Source organism: Acipenser ruthenus, chromosome 25 (assembly GCF_902713425.1).
Source record: "Acipenser ruthenus chromosome 25, fAciRut3.2 maternal haplotype, whole genome shotgun sequence".
Classification (NCBI taxonomy): domain Eukaryota; kingdom Metazoa; phylum Chordata; class Actinopteri; order Acipenseriformes; family Acipenseridae; genus Acipenser; species Acipenser ruthenus.
In genome coordinates this window covers 28,705,490-28,722,742 of record NC_081213.1, presented here as the reverse complement: position 1 = coordinate 28,722,742, position 17,253 = coordinate 28,705,490, and the positions used below count along the sequence as shown (strand labels likewise).

Sequence of the window (17,253 nt, the reverse complement as noted above, 5' to 3'; positions counted from 1 at the left end):
TTGTGCTGGAAACCTGCGGCTGCGTGGGAGCGTGCGCGTCCTGCACTGTTGCGGAGGGAATGATTTTACTGCAACGAGGTGATCCACGCACGGGTACGTATTTTACTGTAGCTAGTGTGCAGAATTGTATTTACCAGTTCAACCAAAACGTGTTCGAGATCCCGTTCAGTAATGATTATTTCATCTTGCACCCTTCATATAAGAGATGCAGTATTCATTTCCTGTACTGTGTGACTGTACAGGCGACACAGCTCGGGTCATCAGGACGATTGCCTGCATAAGCATTCTGCACCACCACGCTAAAACACATGCCGTAGACTGTACAGACGTAAAAACCAGCTTTCCACTAAAAACACGATTCTGCAGTGTATGTGCAAAGATAAGCCCTAAAAATATCTTGCGATTCAGAATGTTTCACTTTCCATGTTTTAATGGGGCTGTCTGGATAAAAACACAGATTAAACAATACTCCAGCCAGTTTTACACAGGGGTGGAGGTAAGACTCCTATTGCATGGCAGCTTGGACCCGTTCCAGGTTTTACTACCAGCTTGATTAGCCACAGTGTGTGTGGGTGTAACCGGCTCGGGTGTGTCTGATTACACTCCCAGTAAAACCAGGCATGGATCAACCTGCGATGCAGTGGGAGTCTCATTCCCATTCCTGTTACCCGTCTCCCTGTAATAAAGACGTTCTGAACAGCCAGGCGTGTGTTTGCAGACAGTGATCCCGCTCACCCTCTTACCACGACCCCGGGTACAAGGAGCAGGATCCCCGTTGCTGTAGCGTTTTCTGCAGGACATTAAAGGGTACATAAGGAGATTTTTATTGCATTGTGTTACATCTTCCCATGTGTTGCTACCTCTCAGAACTACATTTCCCATCATCCTCCTGCACTCTTAATGTGCAGTGTTACTGATCGAACGGACGCCTTCAGTAAGCAATGTGGACGTGTTCAAGATTGCATCCTGGGTTTACACAGAGTCCTGCACGTAATGAAGTGTCCCACAGTAAGAATGCCTGTATGTTTGGAGTAACCTTCCTCTTTCTGCGCTGTCCGGTTTGTTTTATCTTCTTGTAGTTCTCCAGTCCAGTCCTGTCCCTGATTCCGGTCCTGAGTGAACGCTTGTCTGGTTGATGATGAACCCCGGAGTGCTCCTGTGTGAGAGGAGTGCAAAGCGATGTGCTGCTCAAGTGCTCCGAATGGCAGCGACCCTGCAGGTTAATACAGTATTCTGAGTTCACTGGAAAGAAAAATACTGCCTTCATTCATTCCATCTTTTTTTTCTTTTTTTTTTACCAGTTTTTCTCCCAGTTTGAAATGTCCAGTTGTATTTAGGCTCAGCTCACCGCTACCACCCCCGCGCTGACTCGGGAGGGGTGAAGATGAACACACGCTGTCCTCCGAAGCGTGTGCCGTCAGCCGCCCGCTTCCTTACACACTGCAGGCCCGCCATGCAGCCACCTCAGAGCTAGAGCGTGTAGTGGGTGCTTGTAATCGATGTGTAGCCCCCTTTTGACTCCACTGTCTCTGAATGTATTTGATTGGGTCGTGGTTTAGGGATGTCTCTTGTGTTTCATGTTGATTGGTTTTTACTCCAGGAGTCTGTTCTATTTATCTAAATGATGACGTGTTGAAATAGCGCTGCTGTTTAAATGTGATGGCGGGCCAGCATTGTATCACTGAAACACTCTCCTTCTTTTAATGATAGAAACAATGGCCCCATTAAGATGAATGGACCCCAAGTTAAAGTGAAACAAATAAAAGTTGGTTTGAAATAGCCTGCCTCCACTTGGTTAAGAATGCCGTTTCCTTGCTGTTTGTCCACAGCCGCCTCCTGTACCCCGGGGCTCCAAACGTGGCTCCTCCAGGGGGTTCTGCAGCCGGCCCCCTCCCTGGCAGTTTGGTAGTGGAGAGCGCCATGGGGCCCCCTGCGCCCCCCCAGCCAGGCCCCTGGGGGCAGACGAGTGCGTGTCGCTCTGGGAACAGCTCTTCAGTGAGAGAGGGGTCTCAGAGCCCAGGCTGTCCAGTGAATACATCGTGGCTCACGTCCTCGGAGCCAAGACTGTGAGTCACTTATTAAAGAAAACTAGAGCTCCATAAACCAAGCAGTGAACACATACTCAATAATGACAACTTGAATTGACCAGCCATGCACACGTTTGTATTGCATTGCTCCCTATGTTCCTGTCTCTTACAGATGCAGAGTCTGAGAGCCGGCAGGCAGGAGCAGTCCCTCACAGAGACACAGATACAGAGTCTGAGAGCCGGCAGGCAGGAGCAGTCCCTCACAGAGACACAGATACAGCGGGTGTGGGAGCTGTGTTCCAAGAGGCTGCAGAGGTAAAGCAGACAGTTTATTTCTGTACTGGACACCTTACTGACACTCACACACTCACTCACACTCACACACTAACACACACTCACACACTCACTCACACACACACACACTCACACACTCACTCACACACACTCACTCACACACACACTCACTCACACTCACACTCACTCACACACACTCACTCACACACACACTCACACTCACTCACACACACACACACACTCACACACACACACTCACACACAGTCACACTCACACTCACTCACACACACACTCACACTCACTCACACTCACACACTCACACTCACTCACACACTCACACACACACTCACACACTCACTCACACAGCAGCTGATCAGCTTCTCTTGCTGTGTCTTGCCCCTGTGTAGGATGCCTGTACAGTACGTGATTGAGGAGTGGGATTTCCGGGAGCTGACGTTAAAGATGAGGCCCCCTGTCTTCATCCCCAGACCGGAAACAGAGGCGAGTCCTGGGATTGAAGTCTCTGCCATCATGCTCGTTCACATGTGCTGGCTGCTGTTTGATTTGCAGGGACACTCGTGATCCAGCAGGTGGCAGGGTGTACTAGTGAAAAGGTTTCGGTTGCTGGAGTGCTGATGCTGTAGTATCAGTGAATGAAATAAACAGCCACTTATTAATCAGACTTAATGTTACAAAACTAGCTACAAGTTGCAACCCTTATAACCTTTGCAAAGGTCATTCAAAATGATCTAGACAGCATTCAGAACTGGGCAGACACATGGGAAATGCCTTTTAATAGAGAAAAGTGTAAGGTATTGCACACAGACAATAAAAATGTGCATTATAAATATCATATGAGAGATACTGAAATTGAAGAAGGAATCTATGAAAAAGACCTAGGAGTTTATGTTGACTCAGAAATGTCTTCATCTAGACAACGCAGGTGAAGCTATAAAAAAGGCCAACAAGATGCTCGGATATATTGTGAGAAGTGTTGAATTTAAATCAAGGGAAGTAATGTTAAAACTTTACAATGCATTAGTAAGACCTCATCTAGAATATTGTGTTCAGTTCTGGTCACCTCGTTACAAAAAGGATATTGCTGCTCTAGAAAGAGTGCAAAGAAGAGTGACCAGAATTATTCTGGGTTTAAAAGGCATGTCGTATGCAGACAGGCTAAAAGAATTGAATCTATTCAGTCTTGAACAAAGAAGACTATGTGGCGATCTGATTCAGACATTCAAAATCCTAAAAGGTATAGACAATGTCGACCCAGGGGACTTTTTCGACCTGTAAAAAGAAACAAGGACCAAGGGTCACAAATGGAGATTAGATAAAGGGGCATTCAGAACAGAAAACAGGGACACTTGTGAGTGAAGTAATCTTCTGGGTAACAAGTTACTCGTTTTGAAACTTTAACAGTTTCATTTTTTCTTTCTCCAGACGTTTTGATAATGTCACTTTGATAATTTGTTGAGTAGTTTTATGTGGCCGTTCTGTGAAAATGTCTGTGACACTGCGGAGTCAGCAGTATCAGACTAGCAGCAAGGCCCAGTCGTGGAGCTGTGCAGCTGTCTGATACTCAGTCACGTATCCAGTGTATCAGACATGTGAAGGCATGTGTTTATTAGAGTGTGTTTGGAGGTACAGAATCACTTAAGGGAGCATGGGGGTACAGAATCACTTAAGGGAGCATGGAGGTACAGAATCACTTAAGGGAGCATGGGGATACAGAATCACTTAAGGGAGCATGGGGGTACAGAATCACTTAAGGGAGCATGGAGGTAGAGAATCACTCCCCTAAAGGGCCTGTGCATGACTCTGCTTCTCTGATGAAGTGCACGGCTCCAGCACTAGCTTGCAAGCCGGCTGACATCCTGTCTTCACAGAACCTGGGCCCGGGTGTGAGTCAGACAGAGATCTTTCAAACAGGAAGGGCGCTGGCGCTGTCAGGGCTGCTGGTTCTTAGAAGTGCTGCTGCAGCGTCTGGAGTGCCCCGCGTTTCTGTGTAAAGTGAACCCGCAGAGCGCCTGGGCTTCCTAGAACTGCACGCCACCCATCTCCTCAGCTCTAGCACAGGGGTGGCCCTTCCAGTCCTGGTTTTTGTTCCAACCTTGTTCTAAATGGTTCAGTTGAACCAATGAAACCTCCATCCAGACCGTGATCTTATTGTATCTGTTAAACCAGGAGTGGAATGGGCCTCCAGGATTGGGATTGCACACACTTGCTTACATATCAAGTCAACACACCGAACAGCTCACGTGACTCTACCAGCAATGGCAGCGCACGGAGCACATGCAACACAGTGTATGAAAACTGTGCTGGGATCTACAGTCTCTGAACTGATCTGCTCTGTGCAACAATTAAGTACCACTGCTGAAGAGCTTGGTCGCGGCGGGTATGTGGCAGGCGGATGCGCGACGGATTACTGTCATTCCAATCTGCTGCCCTGGGCTCTTGGGCTCTGCTTGCGTGCCAGATGATGAATCTCGTTTGCATGTCATTGTTTTTTAGGTCTTGCCTCGCTCGCGGGCCTGACGCAGTGAAGAGTGCTCGAGAGTGAGATCCACTCTGAGTTTGAATAGAGGCAGCCACCCAACACTCACACACTTACATAATCATCACGCTGTGTTGTGCTTTAGGAGCTGGTGGGCCTGGTGATGGAGGAGCTCCGGACGAGAGGCCCAGCGCAGGATTCTCCGGCCAGCCTGCGGTTCCTGGAGGTGGGCTGTGGGTCAGGAGCCGTGTCCCTCAGCCTGCTGCACCACTGTCCGCAGGTGGGAGTCAGACAGAGAATCCCTGATCTCTCTCTACACCGCTGGTCTGCACACAGTGTATAATCCCTGATCTCTCTCTTCCTGGCTCTACAGTGCCATGCTGTGGCGGTCGACAGAAGCTCGGAGGCCTTAGACCTGACCAGGGAGAACGCTGAAAGGTGAAACTGCGAGGAGACCATTTGATAAAATAAGGATGCTGAACTGAGCGTCTGCCTCCCCAAAAGTAGCACCCCAGTTAGCCGCTCATTTATTTAAGTGTAGTGTGCGAGGAGGAAAACGTGTCCAGGAAATGCCTTTTACTTTGCTCTCTTCTGGTAGCCTCCATTGTTGCTGTAGTGATGTAGTGATTTTTTTAATGAAAAGCTATAGAGCATCATGACAGCAGAGCGATGTGATTGGTTGTAAATGTTGTGCTGCTGTTTGATTGGTTGTAAAGGCTGTGCTGTTGTGTGATTGGTTGTAAAGGTTGTGCTGCTGTGTGATTGGTTGTAAAGGTTGTGCTGCTGTGTGATTGGTTGTAAAGGTTGTGCTGCTGTGTGATTGGTTGTAAAGGTTGTGCTGCTGTGTGATTGGTTGTAAAGGTTGTGCTGCTGTGTGATTGGTTGTAAAGGTTGTGCTGCTGTGTGATTGGTTGTAAAGGCTGTGCTGCTGTGTGATTGGTTGTAAAGGTTGTGCTGCTGTGTGATTGGTTGTAAAGGTTGTGCTGCTGTGTGATTGGTTGTAAATGTTGTGCTGCTGTGTGATTGGGTGTAAATGTTGTGCTGCTGTGTGATTGGGTGTAAAGGTTGTGCTGCTGTGTGATTGGTTGTAAAGGTTGTGCTGCTGTGTGATTGGTTGTAAAGGCTGTGCTGCTGTGTGATTGGTTGTAAAGGTTGTGCTGCTGTGTGATTGGTTGTAAAGGTTGTGCTGCTGTGTGATTGGTTGTAAATGTTGTGCTGCTGTGTGATTGGGTGTAAAGGTTGTGCTGCTGTGTGATTGGTTGTAAAGGTTGTGCTGGTATATAATATACTGTAACCCTCTCCACTGCAGGCTGGGAGTGCTGGAGCGCTTACAGATCGTCCAGCTGGATGTTTTATTGGGTAAGAAGTGATTGAGATATCTGTGTTCGTACGACCTGCTGTAGACAGTGACTACACTTCGAGATCAATCGACAGAAACACCCTCTAGTTCCACTTTTAATGCAAGATCACATGGCAGAGTGGCATCTGCATGTCACCCTGAGGAAAGTATACACAGCGTTATCGCAGTTTCTCCCTGTGCATTTCTTGCTCTCTCTCTCTGACTCTCCCTCTCTCTCTGACTCTCCCTGTCTCTCTTTCTCTCTCTCTCTCTCTCTCTCTCTCCCTCTCTCTCATCTCTCTCCCTCTCTCTCTGACTCTCTCTCCCTGTCTCTCTCTCTCTCTCTGACTCTCCCTGTCTCTCTCTTGCTCTCATCTCTCTTGCTCTCTCTCTCTGACTCTCCCTGTTTCTCTCTCTCTCATCTCTCTCTAGACGCAGACTCCGTGCTCTGTCAGTGTGGCTCGGTGGATTTCATCGTCAGTAACCCTCCCTACGTGTTTGCTGAAGACTTGCCCCTCCTGGAGCCCGAGATCCTCTGGTAGGGACCCCTTGGTGGGATGCTAGACAGGGTTCACAGACCCCTTGTGTCAGGAATGAATCGTCCCCTCTGTAATTGAGCTGCACTTTTTCAGCGTGCTTTCACTGTGCTTTATTACACTTTGCTGTGCTTGTGCTGTGGGGCGCGCCGTTTCAGTCTACTGTCCAACCTTGAACTGAAAGAAGAAATTCCACATAACCGTAGCGGCAGCACGGAGCTGAGCGTTTCCTCTGCCCTGCAGGTACGAGGATCAGCGGTCCCTGGATGGGGGTGAGGGAGGAATGGACGTGATCAAGCAGATTCTCTGCATCGGGACCCGCGCTCTGAAGAAGAATGGGTAAGGAGCAGCACTGACAGTCTCAGACCCCGGGCGCTCGGGCCAACAAGGCATCATTGTTCCCAGGGCTTTATTACATTACAATTCATTGTATTGGATGTGACATCCCCAGATCGGCACTCCCATGCTGCACATCCACACTGAGACACTGCACACACTCATTAGAACACCCCACTGCACTCCCATGCTGCACCCCCACACTGAGACACTGCGCACACTCATTAGAACACCCCACTGCACTCCCATGCTATGTGATTAAGCTCGTCCAGGGAAAGTGCTTGAGAGGTCTCTGTCAGACCCCTCCTCCTCTCCCCTCCCCTCCCCAGCTCTGCAGGGCTGGCCAGTGGAGGGCACTGCTCACCGCTGTGGAACTCGAGAAGGGAAGCGAGTCTGATCGAAGAGGGGATTCACAGCAGCTCACCTTCTCGTGAACAGGGAACGACCTTCAGCACCCTTAAAGAGACAGGACCCTGTTTAGACATGCTTAAACTGGGGTGGAGGTAACACTGCTGTTGCATCGCATTTATGTACATCTTCAAACTATGACAAAATCACGTTTTTATTTAGGCAAAAGTGACTTTTAATTGATACAGTATTAACATTGTGCTACTTACAAAATCCTCCTTCAGAAAAAGCATCCGTCCAAAGAAAACATTTCAAGGAACCTGACTCAAAGCTTTCTGTTAGTCATTGCAGCCATGAGTCACGGATCCAGCCACACCCCGGCACAGTCAGTGTGTGGTTTTACCTGGAAACAGGTAGAATTTGGGTCATTAGCACACTCCTTACCAACAACAGAACAGAACAATACAGTGTGTCCACACCCTGCTTCTGTACCTGCAGCGTGGATGAGAACAACTGAACCAGTATTTATATAAAACGTGCACGCTGACACACACGCACGCACGCACACACACTGACACGCACACACTCACACTGACGCACACGCACACACACACTGACACACGCACACACATGCACAACACACACACACACACGCTGACACGCAAACACACTGACACGCACACACGCTGACACGCACAAACACACACACACACACTGACACACACACAAACAGGTCCTCATCCCCAGGGCACATTCCTGGGGAAATGCACACACTTTAAATGTCAGTGGGTTCACATTTTACAAATGAGCCTCAGTAAATGTTTCCATGTTCCCTGTGTGGCCTTGAGGTGCAGCACACACAGCCTGTGAGGATGAGTGATTCGCTACGAGCCGGCTGATCAGCTTGTGTTTACAGAAGTACAACGTGAACGTGGCTACAAACAAACTCTGTGAAGAGGAACTCTAACCCTAAACAAACCCTGTGAAGGGGGACTCTAACCCTAAACAAACCCTGTGAAGGGGGACTCTAACCCTAAACAAACCCTGTGAAGGGGAACCCTCGTAAATGATTAGACTTCACTCCATCACAACAAGGAGAGACACTCCGCTTATTTGCCATTAGAATCCACACTGAAGGCTTGCACCGCGTAGCTTTGAACTTTCACCTCTTGTCCTGAGAAGAGTTTTGTTTTGAAGCGAGCCGTTCTGTCTGAGAGTTCTGCAGGTCCGTTTCTCTTGTTTTGAAGCGAGCTGTTCTGTCTGAGTTCTGCAGGTCTGTTTCTCTTGTTTTGAAGCTAGCTGTTCTGTCTGAGAGTTCTGCAGGTCCGTTTCTCTTGTTTTGAAGCGAGCCGTTCTGTCTGAGAGTTCAGCAGACTGCCTCCTCCCGTCTGCTGAGGAAAGTGCATTCTTCAGAGAAAACCCTGTTTGAAAATGACATGAAGAGTGTGCAGGGCTGTCCAGCGTCTCTGTGTGTTTTACAGCAGGGCTGTCCAGCGTCTCTGTGTGTTTTACAGCAGGGCTGTCCAGCGTCTCTGTGTGTTTTACAGCAGGGCTGTCCTGCGTCTCTGTGTGTTTTACAGCAGGGCTGTCCAGCGTCTCTGTGTGTTTTACAGCAGGGCTGTCCTGTGTCTCTGTGTGTTTTACAGCAGGGCTGTCCAGCGTCTCTGTGTGTTTTACAGCAGGGCTGTCCTGTGTCTGTGTGTTTTACAGCAGGGCTGTCCAGCGTCTCTGTGTGTTTTACAGCAGGGCTGTCCTGTGTTTCTGTGTGTTTTACAGCAGGGCTGTCCAGCGTCTCTGTGTGTTTTACAGCAGGGCTGTCCTGTGTCTCTGTGTGTTTTACAGCAGGGCTGTCCAGCGCAGGGCTCTTGAGCCCTAAACACACAATGTATGTATTTTTCTGTATTAAATGAGCTTTCTTAGCTACTTTGTGCTGAAAGAATACATTACTAACACACACAAAGCTCCTGTCAGAAAAACAAAAGGACTTGCGAGTGTGTGTGTGTGTGTGTGTGTGGGGGGGGAGAGACGAGGGGAAACATTTGCTCCATGCAAACAAAGACAAATTGCAAATCCATTCACACCCCCCCCCCCCCCCCGACTCCTCTTCCTGTTGTGATGCACTGACGTCAGTTGTAGGGTTTCTTGAGGTTAGTGTTTTTAGCTTGAATCGCTGTGGTTTGCTTTACCTCTGAATTCAGTAAGCCTCTGTCATGCTCTGTGTTCATTGCAATGCACATGATTGCAGACCGCTGAGCTGAAGCGCTGCCTGCTTCTCTGTGGGTGTCGGCTGCATGCCGGTGCTTGAGAAGTTTCTGCGTTGATTTGCTGGAGAGAGCGAGACGTCTGCAAGCCAGCTTTTTGAACAGGGGGAGGAACTGGCTGTGGTGCTTTTATTTCTGTTCTTCAATGTATTGTTTTCTCAAAACCGGTGTTTACCAGGAAAGACTCCATGTGAAGTTTTCCACGATCACCATGACAAAGTTCATAACCCACACAGACAGAAAGATCCCATAATTTCCGCTTTAGTTCCAGGTAGACAGAGGCTCCTCACACTGTGGTCTGATTACCGAGGCGGGGGAGCAGTCTGATTGGCTGCCCGAGGGTGTGACCTCGTTGATAGTTATCGAACTTCTAAGAAAAACCCTTTCTAGATATGTGCTCGGGGGGGGGGGGGGGGATTGGTTTTCCTTGGTCTGCCCCCCTCCTCTACATCTCCAGCACAGTCACTCTCTGAGTCTGTCTCTCTCTGGCCCTCTCTATCTGTCTCTCTCTGTGTGTGTCTGTCTCTCTCTGTCTATGTCACTCTCTGTCTCTCTCTCTGTGTCTCTCTCTTTCTCTGTCTCTGTCTCTCTGTCACTCTCACTCGCTCTGTCTCTTTCTTTCTGTCTCTGTCACTCTGTCTCTCTCTCTGTCACTCTCTCTGTCTCTCTCGCATGTGGAGTCTGTATCCAGTTCCATTGGGTCTGATAGTTCAGTGTGCAAAGGCATATGTACTTTGAAAGTTGTGTTCACTGTGATTTATTATACACATGTTTTTATATGGTTTCTAGTTTTACTAAAGGAGCCACACACTCACACACAATGCTACACAGTCCTAAAAGTTATCCTAGAGGAATCTTGTGGAATGCTTTTTTCTGTAAGGATATTCAAATTTTCCCAGTTTTATCAGCCTTCCCCAAGTAACCGCACTGCGAATCAAAATGTAACAAAACTGCACATCTGAGACTACAGCAAAGAAAACTTGAAAGCAAAGGAAAGAGCTTCCAGTTTGAAAGATGACTTTGAGCTCGTCACCACTTCTGTATTTCACTTCCTTTTCTTTTTTTCCTGTGTAACTCATTTGGCATTTTTTTCAGTTTTTCGAATCAATTAATTCCTTGAAAAGCTCGAGCGGATCATCAGACTTGTTTTTTTTTTTTTTTTTTTTTCCGAAGCTGCCAAGTCCTCTGGAAAGCCAACATGACTGTGTTCCTGGAAACCTGCCGGCGTGTTTCTAAAAGCACATTAAAACCAGCATGTTTTCACTTTCATAAAATGAAGCGCAGTAAGAGCTCCACAGAAAGGAGGATCACAGCAGCACAAAGCTGCGGCTCCAGCTGATTCAGACGTGAAGCCGTGTGATCTCAAGCAGTCAACAGGAGTGCACACAGCGGTGTGTTACGCTGTTCAGCAGCTCTCTGCTCTTTTGGTTTTTCTTGCCTGTGAAGCTGTAGGGCTGGGAGGGGGGTTACACAGTGGATACAATGCACCTCTCTCTAAGGTTCAAGAATACCAGATAAACAAGATCTGCCAGGGCTCTTAACATACCTCTACAGCCCAGAGTTTGAGCGCTGGCCAACTTTTTGGTATTCATCTCTACAGAGTGATTTATTTTTCTGGAATCTATCCTGCATTCAGCTTCAATGACAGAATGACCGGGCTAATCTCCTTGCCTGTAAGCTGCCCAGGGCTGCGTTGTCCTCCGACGCTGTAGCTCTGGGTTGGCTGCATGGCGGGCCTGCAGAGTGTAAAGAAGCGACCCCAACAACATATTCACTAAGACTGTAAATACTGAGACCAGCGACCCCAACAACATATTCACTGAGAGTGTAAATACTGAGACCAGCGACCTCAACAACATATTCACTGAGACTGTAAATACTGAGACCAGCGACCCCAACAACATATTCACTGAGACTGTAAATACTGAGACCAGCGACCCCAACAACATATTCACTGAGACTGTAAATACTGAGACCAGCGACCCCAACAACATATTCACCGAGACTGTAAATACTGAGACCAGCGACCTCAACAACATATTCACTGAGACTGTAAATACTGAGACCAGCGACCCCAACAACATATTCACTGAGACTGTAAATACTGAGACCAGCGACCTCAACAACATATTCACTGAGACTGTAAATACTGAGACCAGCGACCTCAACAACATATTCACTGAGACTGTAAATACTGAGACCAGCGACCCCAACAACATATTCACCGAGACTGTAAATACTGAGACCAGCGACCCCAACAACATATTCACCGAGACTGTAAATACTGAGACCAGCGACACCAACAACATATTCACTGAGACTGTAAATACTGAGACCAGTGACCTCAACAACATATTCACCGAGACTGTAAATACTGAGACCAGCGACCCCAACAACATATTCACTGAGACTGTAAATACTGAGACCAGCGACCCCAACAACATATTCACTGAGACTGTAAATACTGAGACCAGCGACCCCAACAACATATTCACTGAGACTGTAAATACTGAGACCAGCGACCCCAACAACATATTCACTGAGACTGTAAATACTGAGACCAGCGACACCAACAACATATTCACTGAGACTGTAAATACTGAGACCAGCGACCCCAACAACATATTCACTGAGACTGTAAATACTGAGACCAGCGACACCAACAACATATTCACTGAGACTGTAAATACTGAGACCAGCGACACCAACAACATATTCGAATGTCCCCTGGTAAAGCTGTATTAGGCACGGGTGTAAAGCAGTAAAATCAGCTTGTTTTTGTCTCTGGCGGGTGTCGGGGTTAAGCTGTTTTATTGCTGCTCATGATTCCGGGAAGAGGGGGATGAAGAGCTCAGAGCTGATCCCAGGAAAAGGGAGGGCAGTGGGCAGGCAGAGGATTCCAAGAACCAGCAGAGCAATTAAATAGAGCCTGCGGCTTCCAGGAAGAGAGAGAACAAAGAGGTAGAGGAGGGGGGCCGGACTTGCCCAGGACCTGGGATCCTGAATAACCGAAGAGCTGCAGAGTGCATTTCACATCACCCCCTTTCACACTGGGAAGCGAGTGACTGAAAGAGGCCTGTGTGATATTTCACATCACCCCCTTTCACACTGGGAAGCGAGTGACTGAAAGAGGCCTGTGTGATATTTCACATCACCCCCTTTCACACTGGGAAGCGGGTGACTGAAATAGAGGCCTGTGTAATATTTCACATCACCCCCTTTCACACTGGGAAGCGGGTGACTGAAAGAGGCCTGTGTGATATTTCACATCACCCCCTTTCACACTGGGAAGCGAGTGACTGAAAGAGGCCTGTGTAATATTTCACATCACCCCCTTTCACACTGGGAAGCGAGTGACTGAAAGAGGCCTGTGTGATATTTCACATCACCCCCTTTCACACTGGGAAGCGAGTGACTGAAAGAGGCCTGTGTAATATTTCACATCACCCCCTTTCACACTGGGAAGCGAGTGACTGAAAGAGGCCTGTGTGATATTTCACATCACCCCCTTTCACACTTGGAAGAGAGTGACTGAAAGAGGCCTGCGTGATATATCACATCACCCCCTTTCACACTGGGAAGCGAGTGACTGAAATAGAGGCATGCGTGATATTTCACATTTTGATGGTCTTGTTTGTGTTTTTCTCCATTCAGAAACAGCAGGACTTGACTGGTGTAAACCTGCATGCATATAAAAAAGGAATTCCAAACTCTTAAATATAACAAGTAGTTTTTGCAACAAAAACAATGTATTTATTTATTTATTCCATATTTACAGGTCAGCACCTATTTTATAACAAAATATCAGCAATCTCAGTAAGTTAAAAACATAAACATAGTTCCAGAAATAAAAGAAAGTGCTTTTGCCCAAACCAGGGCCAGTCAAGCAGGACAGCTAGGGGTAAAGTCTGTCTTTATAAAAACCATCCCTCGCACTGATCGGGCAGGAGGGCTGCGCTCCTCCTCCATGGGCGTGATCGGTCCTTGTAGCCACGCCCCGTTTCGATCCCCAGCCTGCGATTGGCCATCCGGAAGTTCCGTGTTGCCCCTCCTGTTTGTCAGTAGTTAGGGGGAGGGTGTGGTCCTTGTAAAGTCCACCCCCTCACTCACACTGCAGTGGAGCAGGCTGGTGGCCCCTCGTGTTTCTCAGCTCTGCCTGCGCTCGGCTCACAGTGTGAAGGGATACACCTGCAGGTACTCCTGCACGCTCCTGGGCAGGGGCAGCTGCTCGGGGCTGGCGGTCAGTCTGTTGATGGCCAGGCGTGAGAGGTGCTGGAGGGAGGGGAAGGCATCTCTGCGGTGCAGCGGCCGGACCAGCTTGAGCAGCACGGCGCTGTCCTTGTGCTCGGGGAGAACGTCCACCACTGGAGGACCCTCCACCCTCTCCGCTGCCCCCACGCAAGAGTCCACGTAGTGCTGGACGAGGCTCAGCACGCCCGGGAAGGCCAGGACGCGCGGCTTGACCAGGCAGCTGGAGTCCAGTCGGAAGTTCCCCTGGCTGTACTCAATGCGCACGTTGGTCGGCCCCCGGTTGGTCTTCACGGACAGGGTCAGCATGTACAGGGGGTGGCTGCTGTCCCGCACCAGGAACGTGCCCTCCTCGGCCCGCTGGAGCTCAGCCCTCGCCTCGATGGCTGTGATTGCACCCCAGTACCAGCCTGCGCAGAGCGGAGGAGAGAGGGAGAGGGGAGGGGGTTAGCAAGGGCTTGGGCCCTCAGTGTCGCTCTGAGTCAGCGTTCCGGGGCTCCCTGGCTTTATCACAACACAGTCAGGCTGTACCGTGTGCTGTTTATACCCTACCTTCAGACACACGACTACACAGACCAAGCGCTTGTGTATCAGCTTGCCACTGACACTGTCTGTTAATCTGTACTGATCTCCATTGGAATGAATGAGTAGAGCTCTAACATGACATCACAATGCTGCAGTGCTTCAGCTCCTGCTGGGCTCTATATTACATTTAGCAGGGAAAGCACGGTCCTGTCATACAGTGTGTGTGTGCTCAAGTGTGCTAACTGGCTGCTACTAGTTTATAAAAATCGGGGTGAACTGGACTTTGACCAAAAAATATGTTTGAGAGGAGTGTGAGACCAGACGTGCATCCCTTTAATCCTGAAGAGACTAGCTAAAAACCGTGCTGCACTGCCACAGCTACACAAGGACGTCTGGAATGTGCAGCTTTGTAAGAAACACAAGAAGTATCTGATGCCACACTGGCTTACAGAAAGTTCTCAGTTCACATGCCTTCGTTTTAGAAAAATAAAACCTGTTACACCTGCACTTGCTAAGCGTGTTAGCGGCTGGACCTGGCGCTATTGAAAGAGTGCGTCAGGGAAGGTGTACGAGGTCGCTGTGCCAGCCACAAGCGCAGGGCACAGAGACAGCTACCTGAGGTGCTGAGGTGGCCCAGGGTCTCAGTAATGCAGCGCAGGTCGTCACTGGGGCACCGCACTCTGGGGGGGCTCGTCAGGCAGAAGGGGGGAGGCTGGGGGGCGGGGAAGGTCGAGTGGGGGTCCTGGCAGGTGATGGAGCCCTCCCTCCTCTCCGCATGGCTCAGCATCTCCGGCAGAGAGAGGACTGCAGCCTGCTGTGGGAGCAGGGGTCTGGGGCTGGAATATAATACACAGAGAGAGAGAGAGAGAGAGAGAGAGAGAGAGGGAGAGGGAGGAGAGGGAGAGGGAGAGGGAGAGGGAGAGGGAGAGTTAGTGCGGTGTGCTACAGGAAAGAACACTACATAGACTCCAGTGTAAAACACAGTTATCCAGTAATAAAACCTATAACCAGTACAATATGCTGCATTAAACTGGCCTTCAGTCTGTTTGGTTTTTCAAAATAAAAACTTTTCCAGGGTGCCCAGATGCAACGAGCATACAGGCCTCATGAGGTGTGCCTTAGTACTGCATGACACATGTATGTAACCGCTCTGTACATGCTTAGGTAAGGGGACGCTTACATGCAACACCCTGCTCCACGCTGACACGCCAATAAATGTGGCCAGTCTGGTTTTGTGGTGTGATAAAAATGTGTGTGACAACTGAAGGCAAAACACAGAAGCACAACACGAACGCATTTTAAACGAGGTAATACGTGTGCAAAGCAACGCCGTTAGCGTTCTACTAATTACGCTGCGAGCGCATCGCTCGAAATGAATGCGGCTCGGCTCGGTTCGGTTCGGCTCGGTTCGGTGCCTCGGTGTTACTTTGTGAATAGTTGTGTTCACTAGAGTACGAGAATCGACACAGCCTGCGCTGGTTTGATCTCACAGAGCTCTCTACAGCGCTGTGGTGAGCATAGTGGTGTTGGATATGGAGAAAGAGAACAACAACAAGAACAACAATAATAATAACAATGATAACAACAAGAACAATAATACTAACAGTAACAATAAATATAATAATAATAATAATAATAATAATAATAATAATAATAACATGTGTTGGAGTATAAAGCTCTTGAATGATGTACAAATAATATCACTTAATTTTTAAAAAGAATAGTTCCGACAAACACACACAGTGCGGTTACACTGGCTATTAAGCAGGAGAGACGAGGCTAATCTTCAGAAAACGTACCTCTGAACACAAAGGATCATGCCAGGTTCGGTTTCCAAATCCTTCACTGAAACAATGTCCTGTGCGCTTTTGTCTTTTCTTTTCTTTTCTTTCCTCCAAAGGCAATATTGAAAATTCAACCTCCAGCAGGTCAAATTCCCGTCTTCTGAAAGTGTTCAAACAGCGCGCACGACTAAATTAAATATCCGAGGAACGCGAAATAGAGGGTAGCTTCCCTAAAGGAAAATAAACGAAATGAAATCTCTCTCTTTTCGGTGAGTCTCAGCGCACGAACACGCACACAGGGAGCGAGTGAGCGGGGGTGACACAATTATCAGTGGTTATGACTTGTTTTTTCTGTCTGCGGAAAGTGCGCGACCGACTCGTCAGGGTCTGACCCTTCTGATCAGAGTCGTTCCAGGAATCGGGTTATGAGAATGGCATGACGTCACAGCGCGGCGCCTTCGAACCGAGCCGAGCCGAGCTGCACCTGTGCTATTAACAGCAGTCTGGGTGTGAATCTTCGCTCACTGAGCTGCTCAAGACTTCATTTCTCGTAAATATTCATTTAGCGCCCCCCCCCATGCTTTGCCTTGTGTTTGGCACCTGCTCAGCGGCTTCGTAAGAAGTGCTATTAATGGTTTTCCAAGTACTTTCCAAGAAACCAAAGCTTTGATTCTGAGTCAGACCAATCAGAGAGCGGCACCCCCCCTTCCCCCGCACACACCGTCTCAGTGTCCCGAGCGGTCTGCCTGCCCGCCGGGTTTCTATCGTCACTGGATCGATTGCTCAGCGCAGCAGGGAGATTCCTGCAAACGTGCAGTATTTGATATGCGTGGAGGGTGCAAAATGCAGGGCATTGTCGAGTGCACCCAGTTTATTATAACTGCAGTACAATAATAATAATAATAATAATAATAATAATAATAATAATAATAATAATAATACAGTCCTCAGGTTTGTGCTGACGTTGCAGAACTATTTAATACAGCACGCTATCAGTGTTTAAGTGTGTTTTTAACTGAACAGCACCTCCTGCTGCAGATTGAGTAACACTGCAGCA

The 17,253-nt window shown here is 48.5% G+C and overlaps 2 protein-coding genes across 4 annotated transcripts; one reads left to right on the top strand and one right to left on the bottom strand.

Moving 5' to 3' along the window:
• Positions 1 to 9: 9 nt before the first annotated feature.
• LOC117412493 (uncharacterized) lies at positions 10 to 12,384 on the top strand. Its single transcript, XM_059000515.1, has 12 exons — positions 10 to 93; positions 1,080 to 1,219; positions 1,830 to 2,066; positions 2,200 to 2,342; positions 2,730 to 2,823; positions 4,965 to 5,099; positions 5,193 to 5,257; positions 6,129 to 6,178; positions 6,591 to 6,696; positions 6,938 to 7,033; positions 7,360 to 7,533; positions 11,439 to 12,384. The coding sequence occupies exons 2-12, from the start codon at positions 1,136 to 1,138 to the stop codon at positions 12,382 to 12,384; spliced, it is 2,130 nt and encodes a 709-aa protein (XP_058856498.1). The 5' UTR covers positions 10 to 93; positions 1,080 to 1,135.
• A 975-nt stretch (positions 12,385 to 13,359) lies between these two features.
• On the bottom strand, positions 13,360 to 16,825 carry LOC117411999 (cytokine-inducible SH2-containing protein). Of its 3 annotated transcripts, none has more exons than XM_034019918.3 (3): positions 16,212 to 16,825; positions 15,028 to 15,248; positions 13,360 to 14,297 (listed from the first exon to the last, which is right to left on the bottom strand). In XM_034019918.3, the coding sequence occupies exons 1-3, from the start codon at positions 16,229 to 16,231 to the stop codon at positions 13,807 to 13,809; spliced, it is 732 nt and encodes a 243-aa protein (XP_033875809.3). In that variant the 5' UTR covers positions 16,232 to 16,825; the 3' UTR covers positions 13,360 to 13,806. The 3 variants fall into 3 exon arrangements, with proteins under 3 accessions (XP_033875809.3, XP_058856031.1, XP_058856030.1); XM_059000048.1 differs by having other exon boundaries at positions 16,681 to 16,823; XM_059000047.1 differs by lacking the exon at positions 16,212 to 16,825 and adding an exon at positions 15,593 to 16,007.
• Between the last annotated feature and the right edge of the window lie 428 nt (positions 16,826 to 17,253).